The following is a 12,989-nucleotide window of genomic DNA, read 5'->3' as shown; positions in this document are numbered from 1 at the left end:
ACTGTCAATGCCAAATGTTAAATCAGCTGTGATTCAGACTACTGAAGACAACCACATGATGCGTATAAGAACTATATAAAGAACAAAGAAGGGATTTCTCATCTGGTCGTTTCTTTTAGGTTAGACTTCTAGACACTTCCGAGTTTCTGCACCGTCAAGGAGCAGAAACTCGCTTTTCCTACGAGCTGAAACTTCTGTATCCTCGCAGCCCCTGAGAGCCGAGCAGCCCCGGTGAGCTGCTCCAGGAGAGCCATGGCGGCCGCTTCACCTTCACCGGGCAGGCCCGGGCTCGGCAGCGGAATTCCCTCACAGCTGTGAGTCCCAGCCCACACCGCTGTCCTGACCCACCACTCAGCATATCTTCCTGCCAAGAAGCTCTTCCTGATCTCCATCCTCATTTTCTTAGCTTAACCCTAGAAGGAGGTTCAGTTAGCTGCAACGTGGGCACAGCTCCTCATCCTCCGAGTGACCGTGGGCAGCCACCACACACGGCCTCAAGGCCTGGCAGGTCTGCCTGCGCACACAGACACAGCTAAGCCATCCCCCAGGCTCCTCGCTCTGGTAGTGCCACTGCTGCTCTTTCCTGTGCCCTTCCTGGGACACTGGGGGCAGAGGAAGGAGCCAATATGCCTGGTATTCCTTCCCCTGGGAAGGACTCTCACTGGGCACCCACCACTCTGCCAACCCCTCTTTATGGTCCAAAGGTGAAGCGGTGACCCTGGCACTTATTTAATCAGGGAATGACTGCCCACATTTTTGGAGGGAAAACCTCAAGCAGCTGGGAGCAGCATGTGCCCCCAGCTGAGCACTAAACCTGACTGTATCAATGGCAGTGCAGTGATGCCCTGCAGTCTGGGCTTACCTCCCTCCTTGAGAAACCCCAGCTCAGCCTGGCCCTGTGACTGGCCATCCAGTCCCCTCCTTCCCCCCTCCCTTCGTCCTGTGCCAAGGCACAGGCTAGCAAGTCTCCCTTTTGGAGCATCCTGAAGTTGTCCTTGACTGCTGCCAGACTGCCCAGGCAGTCTCTGCTGGTCCCAGCCAGACCCAGATGTGATGGGCACTAGATGCTTGTGGCTGGAGTGGCTGCATTACAACCACAGCCGTTTGAGTCAGCTGGAGGTTTAATCCCTCTGGTTTGGCCTCAAGTGTGGCAGCTCTGCTGCACAGCTGTTTCGCACCATGAATGCCCTGACAGCTGGCATTTTCATCAGGGCTGCCTGAGCCCTAAGTTGCACCACACTGGGCTTGGGTGGCCTCCCCTGCTGGTCTTCCCACTGGCCTCCAGCTCGGGAGCAGTGATGGCTCCACTGTCACCTGTGTGCCACAGTGGGTGAGGGTGGTGAGGTGCCCACTGCCACACAGGAGCCAAAATCTGGATCTTGGTGATTGTAGACAGGATGGGAGCAAGGAGGGAGAGCTGCTCTGGGGAGTGCCTGACCTTCCTGGGACTTATGTGAGGGATGGATGTAGTGTTTGCTGAGCATTGACCAGCTCCTCAGGGAATGCAGGCAGCATCGGGACTTGGCAGGCAGAGTGTCCCACGGGAATGTTGCATCAGTACCCACATTTGTGGGGTTTCTTTGTAAAAGGCTCTGCTATGGAGCCAGCAAGCACCTCCTTTTGTGCAGTGGATGGCCTCCCTCACCGACAGTGGCTATGGACAGTCTTCTCTGCTGGTCAGACCTTGGACACTGGTCTGTAACATCCAGTGAACAACAGTGTCCACCTGCCACCCCTGTAGGCAGCTGCCAGTTGGCCAGGGGAGGCAGGTTCTGGCTGTGAGATCTGTCCCTTGTGTGAGCACTTCCAGGTCCAGAAATGTAGAGACCTAATGGTGTCTGTAGCTGCAGCCAAAAAACCAGTCTCTGTCCCCTCTTTAACTTGCCAAGCCCCAGAAAACAGCAGATATTTGGAGCAGTTTCCTCTCACTTGAGCTTTATGTACTTTATTAACAGCCTGACAAAGAGAGGAAAAATAGCTTGAAAGTCACACTCTGCTGACTCTGTTAACAGCACTATCTGCTGAGTAGGTTTCAAAGGTCCAGTCCAAACCTAAGTACCCTCCCACAAAGCTGTAGAAACTTCTGTCAGTTAACTCATTTTTGGATTAGGAAACTTGGGCAACTGATATTCAAGTTTATTTCAGCATTTCAAAAACCTCCCTCATCCCCAAAACTGAAGGCATCCTAATTGCTTTCCGAAGGCCTCTTTCATATTTTTGAAGTCTTCCTGCTGACTTCACTGAAAGCCAGATCAAACTCTGAACTCTAAAGTTAGTATCTCATCTGCACATTATTTACAAGCAGAACATGATGAGACATATTGGGCCTGTCATAGAAAGTATAGATTGAAGTGCAGGATGGTTTTCTTTGGCAAGGCAAGTAACACGGACCTTTTTTAAAAAAAAGGTTCCTAATCCTGCAGGAGTTGTAATATTTCTTTTTTCATTCGGAAGACAGTGTTGGTATCGAGGGCCCCTTCTCATATTTCCTACCACACCTCTATATTCAGAGAAATAAATTATGAATGTTTTTGCTTCTAAATGATTAACTGTTTAAATAAAGTGCTGTCATGTTGTTCCTCTTTTAACATTGGTGCTGTGAATTAACCTGCAGACATTGCAGTGAGCCTTTAACCCACTTTGCCTCAGCATAATGTGCCGATAGTCTCACTCTGGTGTGCTGCATTTGGTTTGCTCCTCACTGCTTTTGCCCTGTGAGGAAAACTGGGGCTTTCTTCCATGTCTTGCTGTTTGCATTGCTCGGCACATGCCTGCAAAAATATTTTCCACTTTATTTAAAGGCTCTTGCTTTGGCATTTTTCAGTTACACTCTGGAGAGACACCTGAAAGGAAACAGTACCTGGATGTTAGCTTGTGCAATGCTTCTAATTAAGCCCTGCATAATGACAAAAACCCCTCTTGCCATTTGTTAAGATTTTCCCCACAGCATTATGCATCCTCTTAATTAAGAGCAGAAGCTAAGTAATACCTATTTTATTCCCTCTTGCTTCCAATTAGTCACCCATTGATCATTACCCACTCAACATTTGACAATTAACAGAGCCCCCATTCTCTGCAGGACCAGGATGTGTAGTTCTTCAGAAATTACACGTCCAGAATAATGTGAGGGGAGCTGTGTGGGTGAGTAATGGGGCAAGAAGTGGGGGGAGGGGAAGAAAAGGCCACCCAAGTGGAACAAAAGACACGTAACATATGCAAATGTTCAATATGTGGTATGTGTTTTATACACTGGATGTATATGAGGTCATAGACAAAGCTCAGCTGGCGGCCGCACTGCTGTTGGGAGGCATGGGAATTTGAGGGAACACTTGAGCTCTCATGTAATCAAATGTACCTAGTCCTCTCTCTTTAATATACAAAGCTGTTCCCCATGTGGCTCTTTGCCTTTGCTTTTTTGGGAGGGCAGGAATTAGAATCTGCTTCTCCATTGTCACTGGGACTATGGGCTGTACCAACACAGCCCCAGCCAAGTCACCCCAAGACCCATCAGCAGCTCCATGCAGTCGTGCCTGAGCAGCTGCCAACAGAGGATGGCAGCTCTGGGTGTCCAAGGGGCCTCCTGGGAAGCCACAGGCCCCTTCTGCATTGCCACTGCTTCCTGGAAGCCTGTCCCAGGAACAGAGATGGCCCTGGCCCTGTGTGGTGCCAGGAGGGGTGTGCTGGGACCACCACAGCCAATGCCAGGGACCCTTGCTATGTCAGTAGCATCTTCTGGCTGGAGAAATCCAGCAGCCTGTGGGTTTGGGAGGCAGTCCAGAGCCTGGGCTGCAGCAGCGAATAAAGCACAGGGGATGCCAGGGCTTATGGACATGCCTCTGGCATGAGGCTGAGCCCCAGTAGTCAGAAAGCATCCCTGCATTCTTTTCCAGATTAGAATCCATCTATTACAGGGCTCAGGAATTTTGTGTGAAGCTGTGACAATAAGTAGCTGAGCAAAGTTCACAAGGCTCTGGGTGCAGTAGCTCAGCAACAAATGCTGATGCACAAAAAAGCAAAGCAGAGCCCTTGGCAAGCTCTAGCCTGGCTATAGAGGAAGGAGGATAATCTCATTTCTTTGCTCTTTGCCCTTTTAGCTATTCACAGAGCTTAATGCTGAGTTGTTCCCAACAATGAGCCAAACAATCAAACTTCCATCTGGCCTGGTCAGGCAGAACCACCACTTGCCCTACAGTCACAAGCCACACCAATCCTGTGATTTTTTTTTTCTCATCCATATACACTATTTTCTGCTATGCTGTAACAGAGAATATGTTTACATTTGGGAGCAGAAACTGCAGTTCATGCTCTTCAGCCTGCTCTAATCTCATCACCCAAATCCCTGGGCACAAGGAAGCACAGGTGCTGTGAGCACAGCTGCTGCTGCAAACACAGCTGGTGCTGCAACCTTTGGCTCTGCCTCTCCACAACACGAAGCAGTGCCTAGCAGCTAACGACCTGTTTTTCCTGGGAGGGCAGATCTCTTAGCACTCCTGCATGCTCCTGCTGCAGGCTCCAAACTGCAGCCATGCCCTTGGGAGAAATGTTTTCTCTCCCTGACTTAGAAATCAGCTGCAGGTTGCTCTTTGCAGTAGCCAGAGACCCACAGCATCTCTGGGCTGTAGCAGCAGTGCTTGCTGTTACCACCTCTCCTAGTCTGGGAACAGGGAATGTAACTGATCATGTAGTGGGAACCAGCAGGGAAAAAAAAAAAAAGGAAAAAAGAAGAAGAAAAAAGAGCAGCTCTTTTGTTGTTAACAACATTTTGTCCTCTAATCTACTCATGTCCCAGTTTTACATTTTTGTTACGCATTCAGCTGCAGGGGAGGAATACAAGGAGATTGATTGATGTTTGCGTAGATGTTTTTATGTGTGAATTTTCTTTTGAGTTAGATAAATGTACACACACACACACACACAGAGAAGAACAGGCTCTGTATTAAAAGTCAACAGCAAATATGTCACAGACTTAAGGGAAGCCAGCATTTCCTCTCTGACATTCAAAATGAACCTATGAACCTCAGCAACCTGGTTTTAGCTGTTAGTTCTCCTGAGAAATTTAGAAGCACTGAGAGGGAGACACTAGCACCCTACTCAAGTGGCAATCCCAGCAAGGGACGTTCTTTCCTTTTCTGCTAAAAGGACATGGGTCCTGGTTTGGTCTATGCAGGAAAAACTGAAACTAGAGTGCCCCTTTCTTCAGTTAAGATGGCAGGGAATGCTGCTCCAGTTGACAGGAGTCCCCTCAGTGATAAAATATCCCTGTGTCTGAGCCACAGGAAATTATAATCAGTGCTTTCCAAGACTGCAGAACACAATGGGATTTCTGAGCTACAAACAGACTTCAATTATTCTTGAAAGACAGACAGACCCTCAAACTGACACAACTGGAGAAAATAAATATCCTTTTGTCTGCACTGCTGGTGGTAATTTCCCATTAGACAGGAAAAGGCTTCTTTGATGAATGAATATTGTCTACACTTTGGAATAGGAGCTACTGTATATCTCCTAATAGCTCTTGCATGCTTGGGCTCAGCCTCGTGCGAGGCCCTTAAACCCCCTGGGTACAATATGGTAGCATTCATTAGTGTGCTGCATTTTTAATTGCAGAATTCAAGAAAAGGATGGTGCATGTTAAAATAAATTTGAGCAACTTTCCACTCACCTTGAAGTTATGTGGCAAGGTCAAGTACATTTATCAATCTGCCTTCTTGGACTGCAGGTGGTCCTTTCCAGTCTAGAGGCTTCAGGAGAAACGCTCACACTGGAGACAGATTTTCCATTTCTGATTATTCTTGTAATTTTAGCAGTTAATCACTTTTCTGTCTTGTATTTACTTTGTTTTTCTACAGTGGTAATTAAATCAAAACCAGAGCGTCACATAGAACTAAGTTGAGCACTGTTTACAAAAGCCAAAGAATATCATGTTAGTGCCTTTGACAAACTTTTGTCTTTTTCAAAGACCACCAAGTCTCACATAATTGCCTTCTCCCAGGAATATAATAACCGTATGAACCATCCCTTTCGCAGTGGTGTCCCATTTCCACCTGCCACTTGTCCTGGAACTAGTCTTGGATTAAACTTGGCCTAGAGATGCCTGTGTCACCCCATGGAGTCCTTTCAGCTGCTGGAAGGTCTTCTAAAAGACCTCTTCTGGAGCCACCGCAGTATGGATCCATTGGGAGGCAGGTGGGCTGGTGGGGGGAGCACTGGCCAATTGTTTTTATCTGGATGGACTTTATTTAGCCTTACATTAAAAATTATTGGAGCGAACAGAAGATTCCTAATCTCATAAACTCTACTTTTATACACCATGCAGCTATTTGTGGTGTATACACAGTGCTTAAGAAAAGGCTTTTATTTATTTATAGCAAAAATGCTAACAACCTTGTTTAAATTTTTTGCTAATGTTTTTATTTGAGAGATTAAAAAACCCAAACAATAAAACTCCCAACATTAAGAAAAAGAAGCAGAAGAGCTACCGATGAGAAATGGTCTGGATTTGCCACTCAACAGTGGCACCAGTCTGCACACAAGCCAGCTGCAGGCAGAGATCCGGCAGAGACCAACATGGTACTCAGAGACCGAATGCAATACAAGAAACAGCAAACCCAAGAATCAGAAATAAAGGCCATAAAACCCCAACAACGCCCCATCTGAGTCTTACTTCCAACGAGAAACATAGGCAAACTAACGTTTTAGGCTCGTCCCACATTACAGATGGAAACTGCACTTAAGTTTGTGGCACAGCAAAGGCTGCTAAGGAACTTGGCAGAATGGCCACGCTTCACCACCGGGCTCTGGGCTGAGGAGGTGACATTTTGGCTTCACCAGCCCGCTGAGTTACTATGGAGTCCTCAGTTCCATGGATGATATTTTAAGGCAGGGGGGTAGCTGTGGGAAAAAAAAGAGGGCCACGACTTGCTTTGTAAGTACTAAGAGGAAGCTAGAAGTCCAACAAGGATCATGGCCTCTTCAGTACTCCACAGCTACAGGTACAGCAACATTGAATATATAATGTACATAACATTACTTATAGACTCTACATGTAAAATGTTAACCAATTTATCATGGAAATCTGGTAACAAGCAACATTGCCATATAAATTCACACTTTGAGAAAGGCTAAGTGTGGAAGCCTCCTTTGCAAGAGGATTTTCACTCAAGGTTTTGTATAGAAAAGATTAAAACAATGATGACAATTTGTTCTCTGAATCTCAATCCATAATTGGGTTAGTTTCCAGGAATGAAGAAAGGTTCTCTTTAGAAAATGTGTGAATCTTCAGAATATGAATTCACAATCTAAATACTAAATAATTAAAAAAAAAAAGTTTCAACTGTCAGGAAGTCTTAGTTGGCTGCAATCTTTTAAAGCAATAACAGCAATACAAGACATAGAAAAGCTTTTCCTGCAACACTTGTAAATGTAGAAGTATTCATGTTAAATGCAACAGAACTAATAAAGAACAAACTGCTGTAGAACAGAGAAATGAGAGACTAAGCTATGCATTCAGCCATCTTTCTTACAGTTGAACTCCAGCTGTTTAAAAACATATTGACTTCATAATTTGGAAAATGATGTCCCATAGGTAACTGGTCTGCATACTCCTATGAAATATGATGCCCCAAATGGCATGACACCCCTTCTTGAAAGTTTTTAATCTCATGTCCACCATTAGCTCCACAGTTTAAACAAAAAAACAACTATCCAAATGTAAAATGCTCTTCTTTTTTAATTACTAAATTAAGAAAGTTAAACAGTTTTAAAATGTAAACTTGCAAATAAACCATAACAAAATGTAATTAAGACTTTAAAATTTGCAACTCAGTATTAAAAACTCAATAGAAATAGGAATTTTTTTTGTGTTTTTTGGTTAAACGTAAGTAATTTGAGGCTGGTACAGACAACTGAAAAGGTAATACTTTGTTCTGTGCATCCCCCATGAAATGTAAAGAAGTGCATAGTAATTCCACTGGAGAACTTGCAGACACAGAGAAAGTAATTTCATTAGCAGTACAGGACATTTAACACACTTATTTTACAATGGAAAAATGTTACACATAAAACAGAAAAATCCTAGTTGCATGACCAACAGTTTAGCAGGGGGACATGGCTAAAATGCTATGATTTTAAGACCATCTGAATGTGGTTACACTGCTTAATAAATCTTTTTGAAACATTTCAGTATACATGTTTTGATACAAGAAGTCCTTGCAGTTTCAGTTTTCCAGTTCAAACGGTGATGGTGTAGTTTTCTTGCTTTAAATATGTTCGTTTTAATTTCAAGAACAAATCATCACACACTTGTCAAACATTGGAAACATTACTGTAAATACAGCACGTGATTCCTGAAGAGCAAAGTTACAACCATCTACAGGTACATAATCATAAACAAAAAAGTGCAATCCAATTTAAAAAAATCATGCTTGGCAAAAGCCAAAAATTAGATCACTGGCTTTCAGAATCCCACCAGTGTTTTCATGTCTGCAGTAAAATTATCGCTTTCTGGGTACAGCTGCAGCAGGATTCATTCAATTCCAAATGAGCCTCCTCTGCAATAGCACCCATATACTGTATGTACAGGTATGTATATATATTATATATATTTTATATATAAAAAAGCAAAAACCCAAACACCTGTCCTGATTTTTTATTTGTTAAAACATGAAAAAAAAATGTTTTAGACAAAGAGGCCACTTCTGGAAAATAATACTTTTAGTTGAATCAGGAGAAGACTAGTTAAAATCACATAGGTTTTGCATTTTAAAAAAAGGAAAGCACTAGGATCAGTTATTGGCACTGAGTTACTATTTACAATGAACAGAGGTTTTGCAGTTTACATAACATCAATACAATGCAGTTTTGGAGTCTTTGATTAAGAAAAAACAAATGTTTTTCTCCTTTTCATCCAGGACATTCAGATTATTAGGACAAGTGGTCATAGGCAAGGGCTGTGGAAGTTCCCAGCTTCAGCCCCTCCTGTGCACTGCAGTGCTGGAAGATGTTGCACTCTGGAGAAGCTGATCACAGAGTTGGAAGGTGGAGAGCAGGTGGGACAAGGGCTGAGGAACACCTGGTAATTCATGACAGTGTCTGGAAACCAGGGATTTACAGGTTGTCGCCGGGTTGGTACTGGGGTTCTGTTGCAGTGAAGTAGTCTTCAAGAAAACCCTGTAAATATTCAAAAGTTGGACGCTCCTCTGGGTCTTTTTTCCAGCAGTGAATCATAAGCTCATGCAAGGAGATGGGACAGTCCTGAGGACATGGCATCCGATAACCTCGTTCTACTTGCTCCAAGACTTCACGGTTATTCATGCCTGTAAAGGGCATACAAATCCACAGTAAATTACAGGAAAACTAACCAAGTGTAACTATATCTACAATACATGTGGTTTGCTCAATCATACTAATTTGTTTTGGTAAAGACAAGTGAAACAAAACCACACTGATGTCCTGTTTCAGTTCCTCATCTATTGCAAGGTAACCTGCATTATTTTCTTTCTCAGTAGAGGGTTTTAGGATCCAGTGATGAGCAGAACACTGCTCCCATGGTTACCCTCTTGGCTTACTCACAATGGGCATGATTTGGTGCTTTCCCTCGTTGACAGCAGGAGCTGTGAAATGTATCATCTGATGTGCTCAAGGAAAACAAATGCATTGTAGCAAATGGAAAACGCAAAATTCTAGAAATTAAGATGAATTTTTGAAATCCTTGCACTGAGTGTGGGCCTTTCTGGGAGCATTCTGTAAGGTCATGCTGCAGGGACTTAAAGACAAACTCTGCTACTCTGGACTACCAGGGTTGTCCAGCAGCATTGCCTTCAATGTCTGGCCAGAAACTTATTGCTGCTGACCCATGCCCCCTCCATCTGTGCTGGGTAGCACAGTGTCTATTTGACTGTTCCATCCCAATCCAAAACAGAACAGAGCTGCTCACAAGAGAAGTCAAATGCCAAGCAAAACATCTCCACTAGAGAACTGTAGCTCTCTCTTTTTTACCCCCTTTAGCTGCACCCCCCCAAAAAAAAAAGAAAGTAAAATGTTGTATTGCCTTCACAGAATCATAGAAACATTTAGGTTGGAAAATACCCTTAAGATCACTGAGTCCAGTCATTAACCTATCCCTGCCAAATCCACCACTAAAACACATCCCTAAGCACCACATCTACAGTCTTTTAAACACCTCTAGGGATGGTGACTCATCTTGCTTGACTACTAGAGTCAGGCCAGGCCCTTTACCACTTTTTCTTTTCTATGTAACCCCTTGATTCCTCTGCTGAAGTGCTTTCCACTAAACATTAATTCGGTCATGCTTAGCGTTAGTCTGCATCTCTCTCCCAAGTACTCTCTTTTAAACAGTACCAGAGGTAAGACTGGTACTGCAGGCATGCAGAGGTGTTTCAGAGAAAGCCTGCATGCTGACTGCAAGCTTAGTGCTTGCCCTGCCCCAGTCCCCTGGTGAAAAAGATCTGCAGGATTCATTCTCCTGACTTGGGTCCTCCCAAGCAGCTCAGCAGGAGAACCAGCAGGGACACTTAAGTTTCTCCACGGTCAATCTAGAAACCAGCACCTCAATGTTGCACTTTCTGTTAGCTTATCCTCTTTCTGGCTTCCGTGACACCATCCTTCCCTGGAAATCCTTCACTTTCTTCTTTCAGTGTGTCCTTTTGAAAAGTTTATTTGTTCCACCTCCAGAACCCAAAACTTCATATTTTTGGTGTGCTGCTTTGTGAGGAATAATTCAATCACTGTCTTCAATATAGATTCATTTATCTACTCTACACTTTGACTAGTGGGAATGTCTGGTTTTGGCTGGGATAGAGTTAACTTTCTTCCTAGTAGCTGGTACAATGCTGTGTTTTGGATTTAGTATGAGAATAATGTTGGTAACACACTGATGTTTTTGTTGTTGATAAATAGAGTTTATCCTAAATCAAGGACTTTTCAGTTTCTCTTGCTCTGCCAGTGAGGAGGTGCACAAGAAGCTGGGAGAAACTGTATTGTACATTATTTGTTTTTCTTGGCTTATATGCCTCTCTTTTTCATTTTCATTAAAATTATTATTATATTTCACCTTATTTCAGTTATGAAACTGTTATTATCTCAGCCTCTTGGATACCAGCAGGAGGATATTACCCTGTCAAGATAAGAGGAAAAGGTTTTACCTTTTTTTCTGATTCTCCTCCCCATACCACCTTGAGGGGCTTGGGGCAAGGGGCAGTGGGAGTGAGTTAAGTGTCTGTGTGGTATTTAAGTTACTGGCTGGGGTTAAACCAAGACAGGGAATAAAATCCTTACACTACATACATAGCATTTAGGCTGGTACCTTGGCTGTATCCTTGGATTTGGTCTTTACACTGTATCCTCATGTCCTGGCTGTGTTTAATTATTAAAGATGCTTTGAAAGAAACATCTGCAAAACACCACCTTTCCTGACCATCCACATCTAGATTCTCATCTCATGTTAGGATTACAAAACCCATTTTCCTCTTCTCGTGTAAGGTAATTTCCTCCTCCTGATATCCATTTGCAGCATCTCAGCAACAATCATATTCCTAGCCGACTACTGTAACTACCCCTGGCATGGTCTCCCCACTTATTCCTTGTATTTATATTTGGGCTCTCAGTTATCCATGTCCAGGTCACAGCACGGTTCTGCTTAGCTTACTGCGGCACCTCCCATTCTCAAACATGAGGAGTACTTGGTTTAGTTTCATATATGGGTTTTACTGTGAGGGAGGGGAAAGGAGAAAGGGAACATGGGGCACTGTGTCTTTTGCTGCCTGTTGCGCATGGAGGAACCTCTCCAGAAAACTGTCTCATATTCCTACAGGCCTCTCCCTAATGTTCCCTTTAGCAGTGACAATTGCAAAAAAGAAAGGTTAGATTACTGATTTACAGTATTCCCTAACCTGCAGACCAGCACTTCAGAACTGGTTTCTTGTGTTTCATTTATCAGCTGCATCCACCCACCAGAATTTTGGTGTTAGATATTTATAACCAGGAGCAAACACTGTGTAGTACCTAAAGTGGACTATGGTTAGGACTTCAAAATGATGAAAACAGACTAATAACAATCCTCTGCAGACATCAGATTCTGTATAGAGTTAAGGTTCTCTTGTATTATTGACTCCAAACTGATGTTGTTACATCACAGAGGCTCACAACAAATCAGAATACATTGAACAAACATTTGGGTGTTCCTCACAATCCAGCAAGAACATTTCCAAAGATATTTTACTTTTTCATTCTATTACAAAACAACACTAGTAGTCTGTTAGTCATCTGAAACCCAAGGCAGCATCAACTCACACTTCTGGCCTTGCTGTTTTCAAGATACTACAAGAAAAAACATGCACATTTTGTTCACATTGTGTGCTCAATATTAGTTTCATAAATTTGTGTTTTGAACAAAAATCTGCACCTCTTTTTATATTCTTGTCTTTGAATCAGCTGAATTACCTCGTGTTTTGTGGTAAGAACTTCTGCTGTGCTTTGCTTCCCTTACATATTAAAGGCTATGAGAATAACTGTTACCAGTAACTCATCTGTTGTATATACCTAAACCACTAACAAGCTGCATTCTTTGCTTTTATTTTGGCAGTACATCCTTAAGTACAACATGGACGGAAGCAACAGCAGCAGAAAATCTCCTTCCCAGCTGATTTGTTGTTCTAAGATATCAAATGTTTGGTATTTTTATCCAGTGCTTTACTCAGTGCTGCAAAGCACACTCTGAAACCTGATAACGAACTGTGCTGGAAGAAAAACCCTGAGGAGACAGAAGGGGAAGGAAAAACATAAACAGCTCTTCACTTTCCTTTGTTTAACAAAAAGGTAAAAAGAAGAACATGAAAGAAACATTGCTGTCTGAAATCACAGTCATTTTTTTGTCCCTGGAAAGTGAGTCAAGCCAGGTTTTCTCATCACAGTTTAATCCAGGAAAATGCCCTTTTTTTCCTTTCTCCTTTCCCCTTTCCCTTCCCTTGCAG

The 12,989-nt window shown here is 43.3% G+C and overlaps 1 protein-coding gene and 1 long non-coding RNA gene across 5 annotated transcripts in view; both read right to left on the bottom strand.

Annotated features, from left to right (window-relative positions):
• Nucleotides 1-2,750: 2,750 nt before the first annotated feature.
• On the bottom strand, nt 2,751-3,201 carry LOC146439904 (uncharacterized). Its single transcript, XR_014850960.1, has 2 exons — nt 2,990-3,201; nt 2,751-2,843 (listed from the first exon to the last, which is right to left on the bottom strand). It is a non-coding gene; the product is annotated as an uncharacterized LOC146439904 (long non-coding RNA).
• A 3,184-nt stretch (nt 3,202-6,385) lies between these two features.
• The window catches only part of FYN (FYN proto-oncogene, Src family tyrosine kinase), a 139,833-nt gene continuing 133,229 nt past the window's right edge, over nt 6,386-12,989 (bottom strand). For all 4 annotated transcript variants that reach the window (XM_085056152.1, XM_085056149.1, XM_085056151.1 and 1 more), the window contains one exon: nt 6,386-9,314. In XM_085056152.1, coding sequence (XP_084912278.1) covers nt 9,106-9,314 — 209 coding nt within the window. In that variant the 3' untranslated portion in view covers nt 6,386-9,105. The remainder of the gene's footprint in view (nt 9,315-12,989) is intronic.

The sequence above is a fragment of the Lichenostomus cassidix genome, chromosome 3 (genome assembly GCF_008360975.1).
Source record: "Lichenostomus cassidix isolate B80296 chromosome 3, HeHo_3.0, whole genome shotgun sequence".
Lineage (NCBI taxonomy): Eukaryota > Metazoa > Chordata > Aves > Passeriformes > Meliphagidae > Lichenostomus > Lichenostomus cassidix.
The sequence above is the reverse complement of the archived record's forward strand: the minus strand, read 5'-3'. Positions and strand labels throughout refer to the sequence as shown.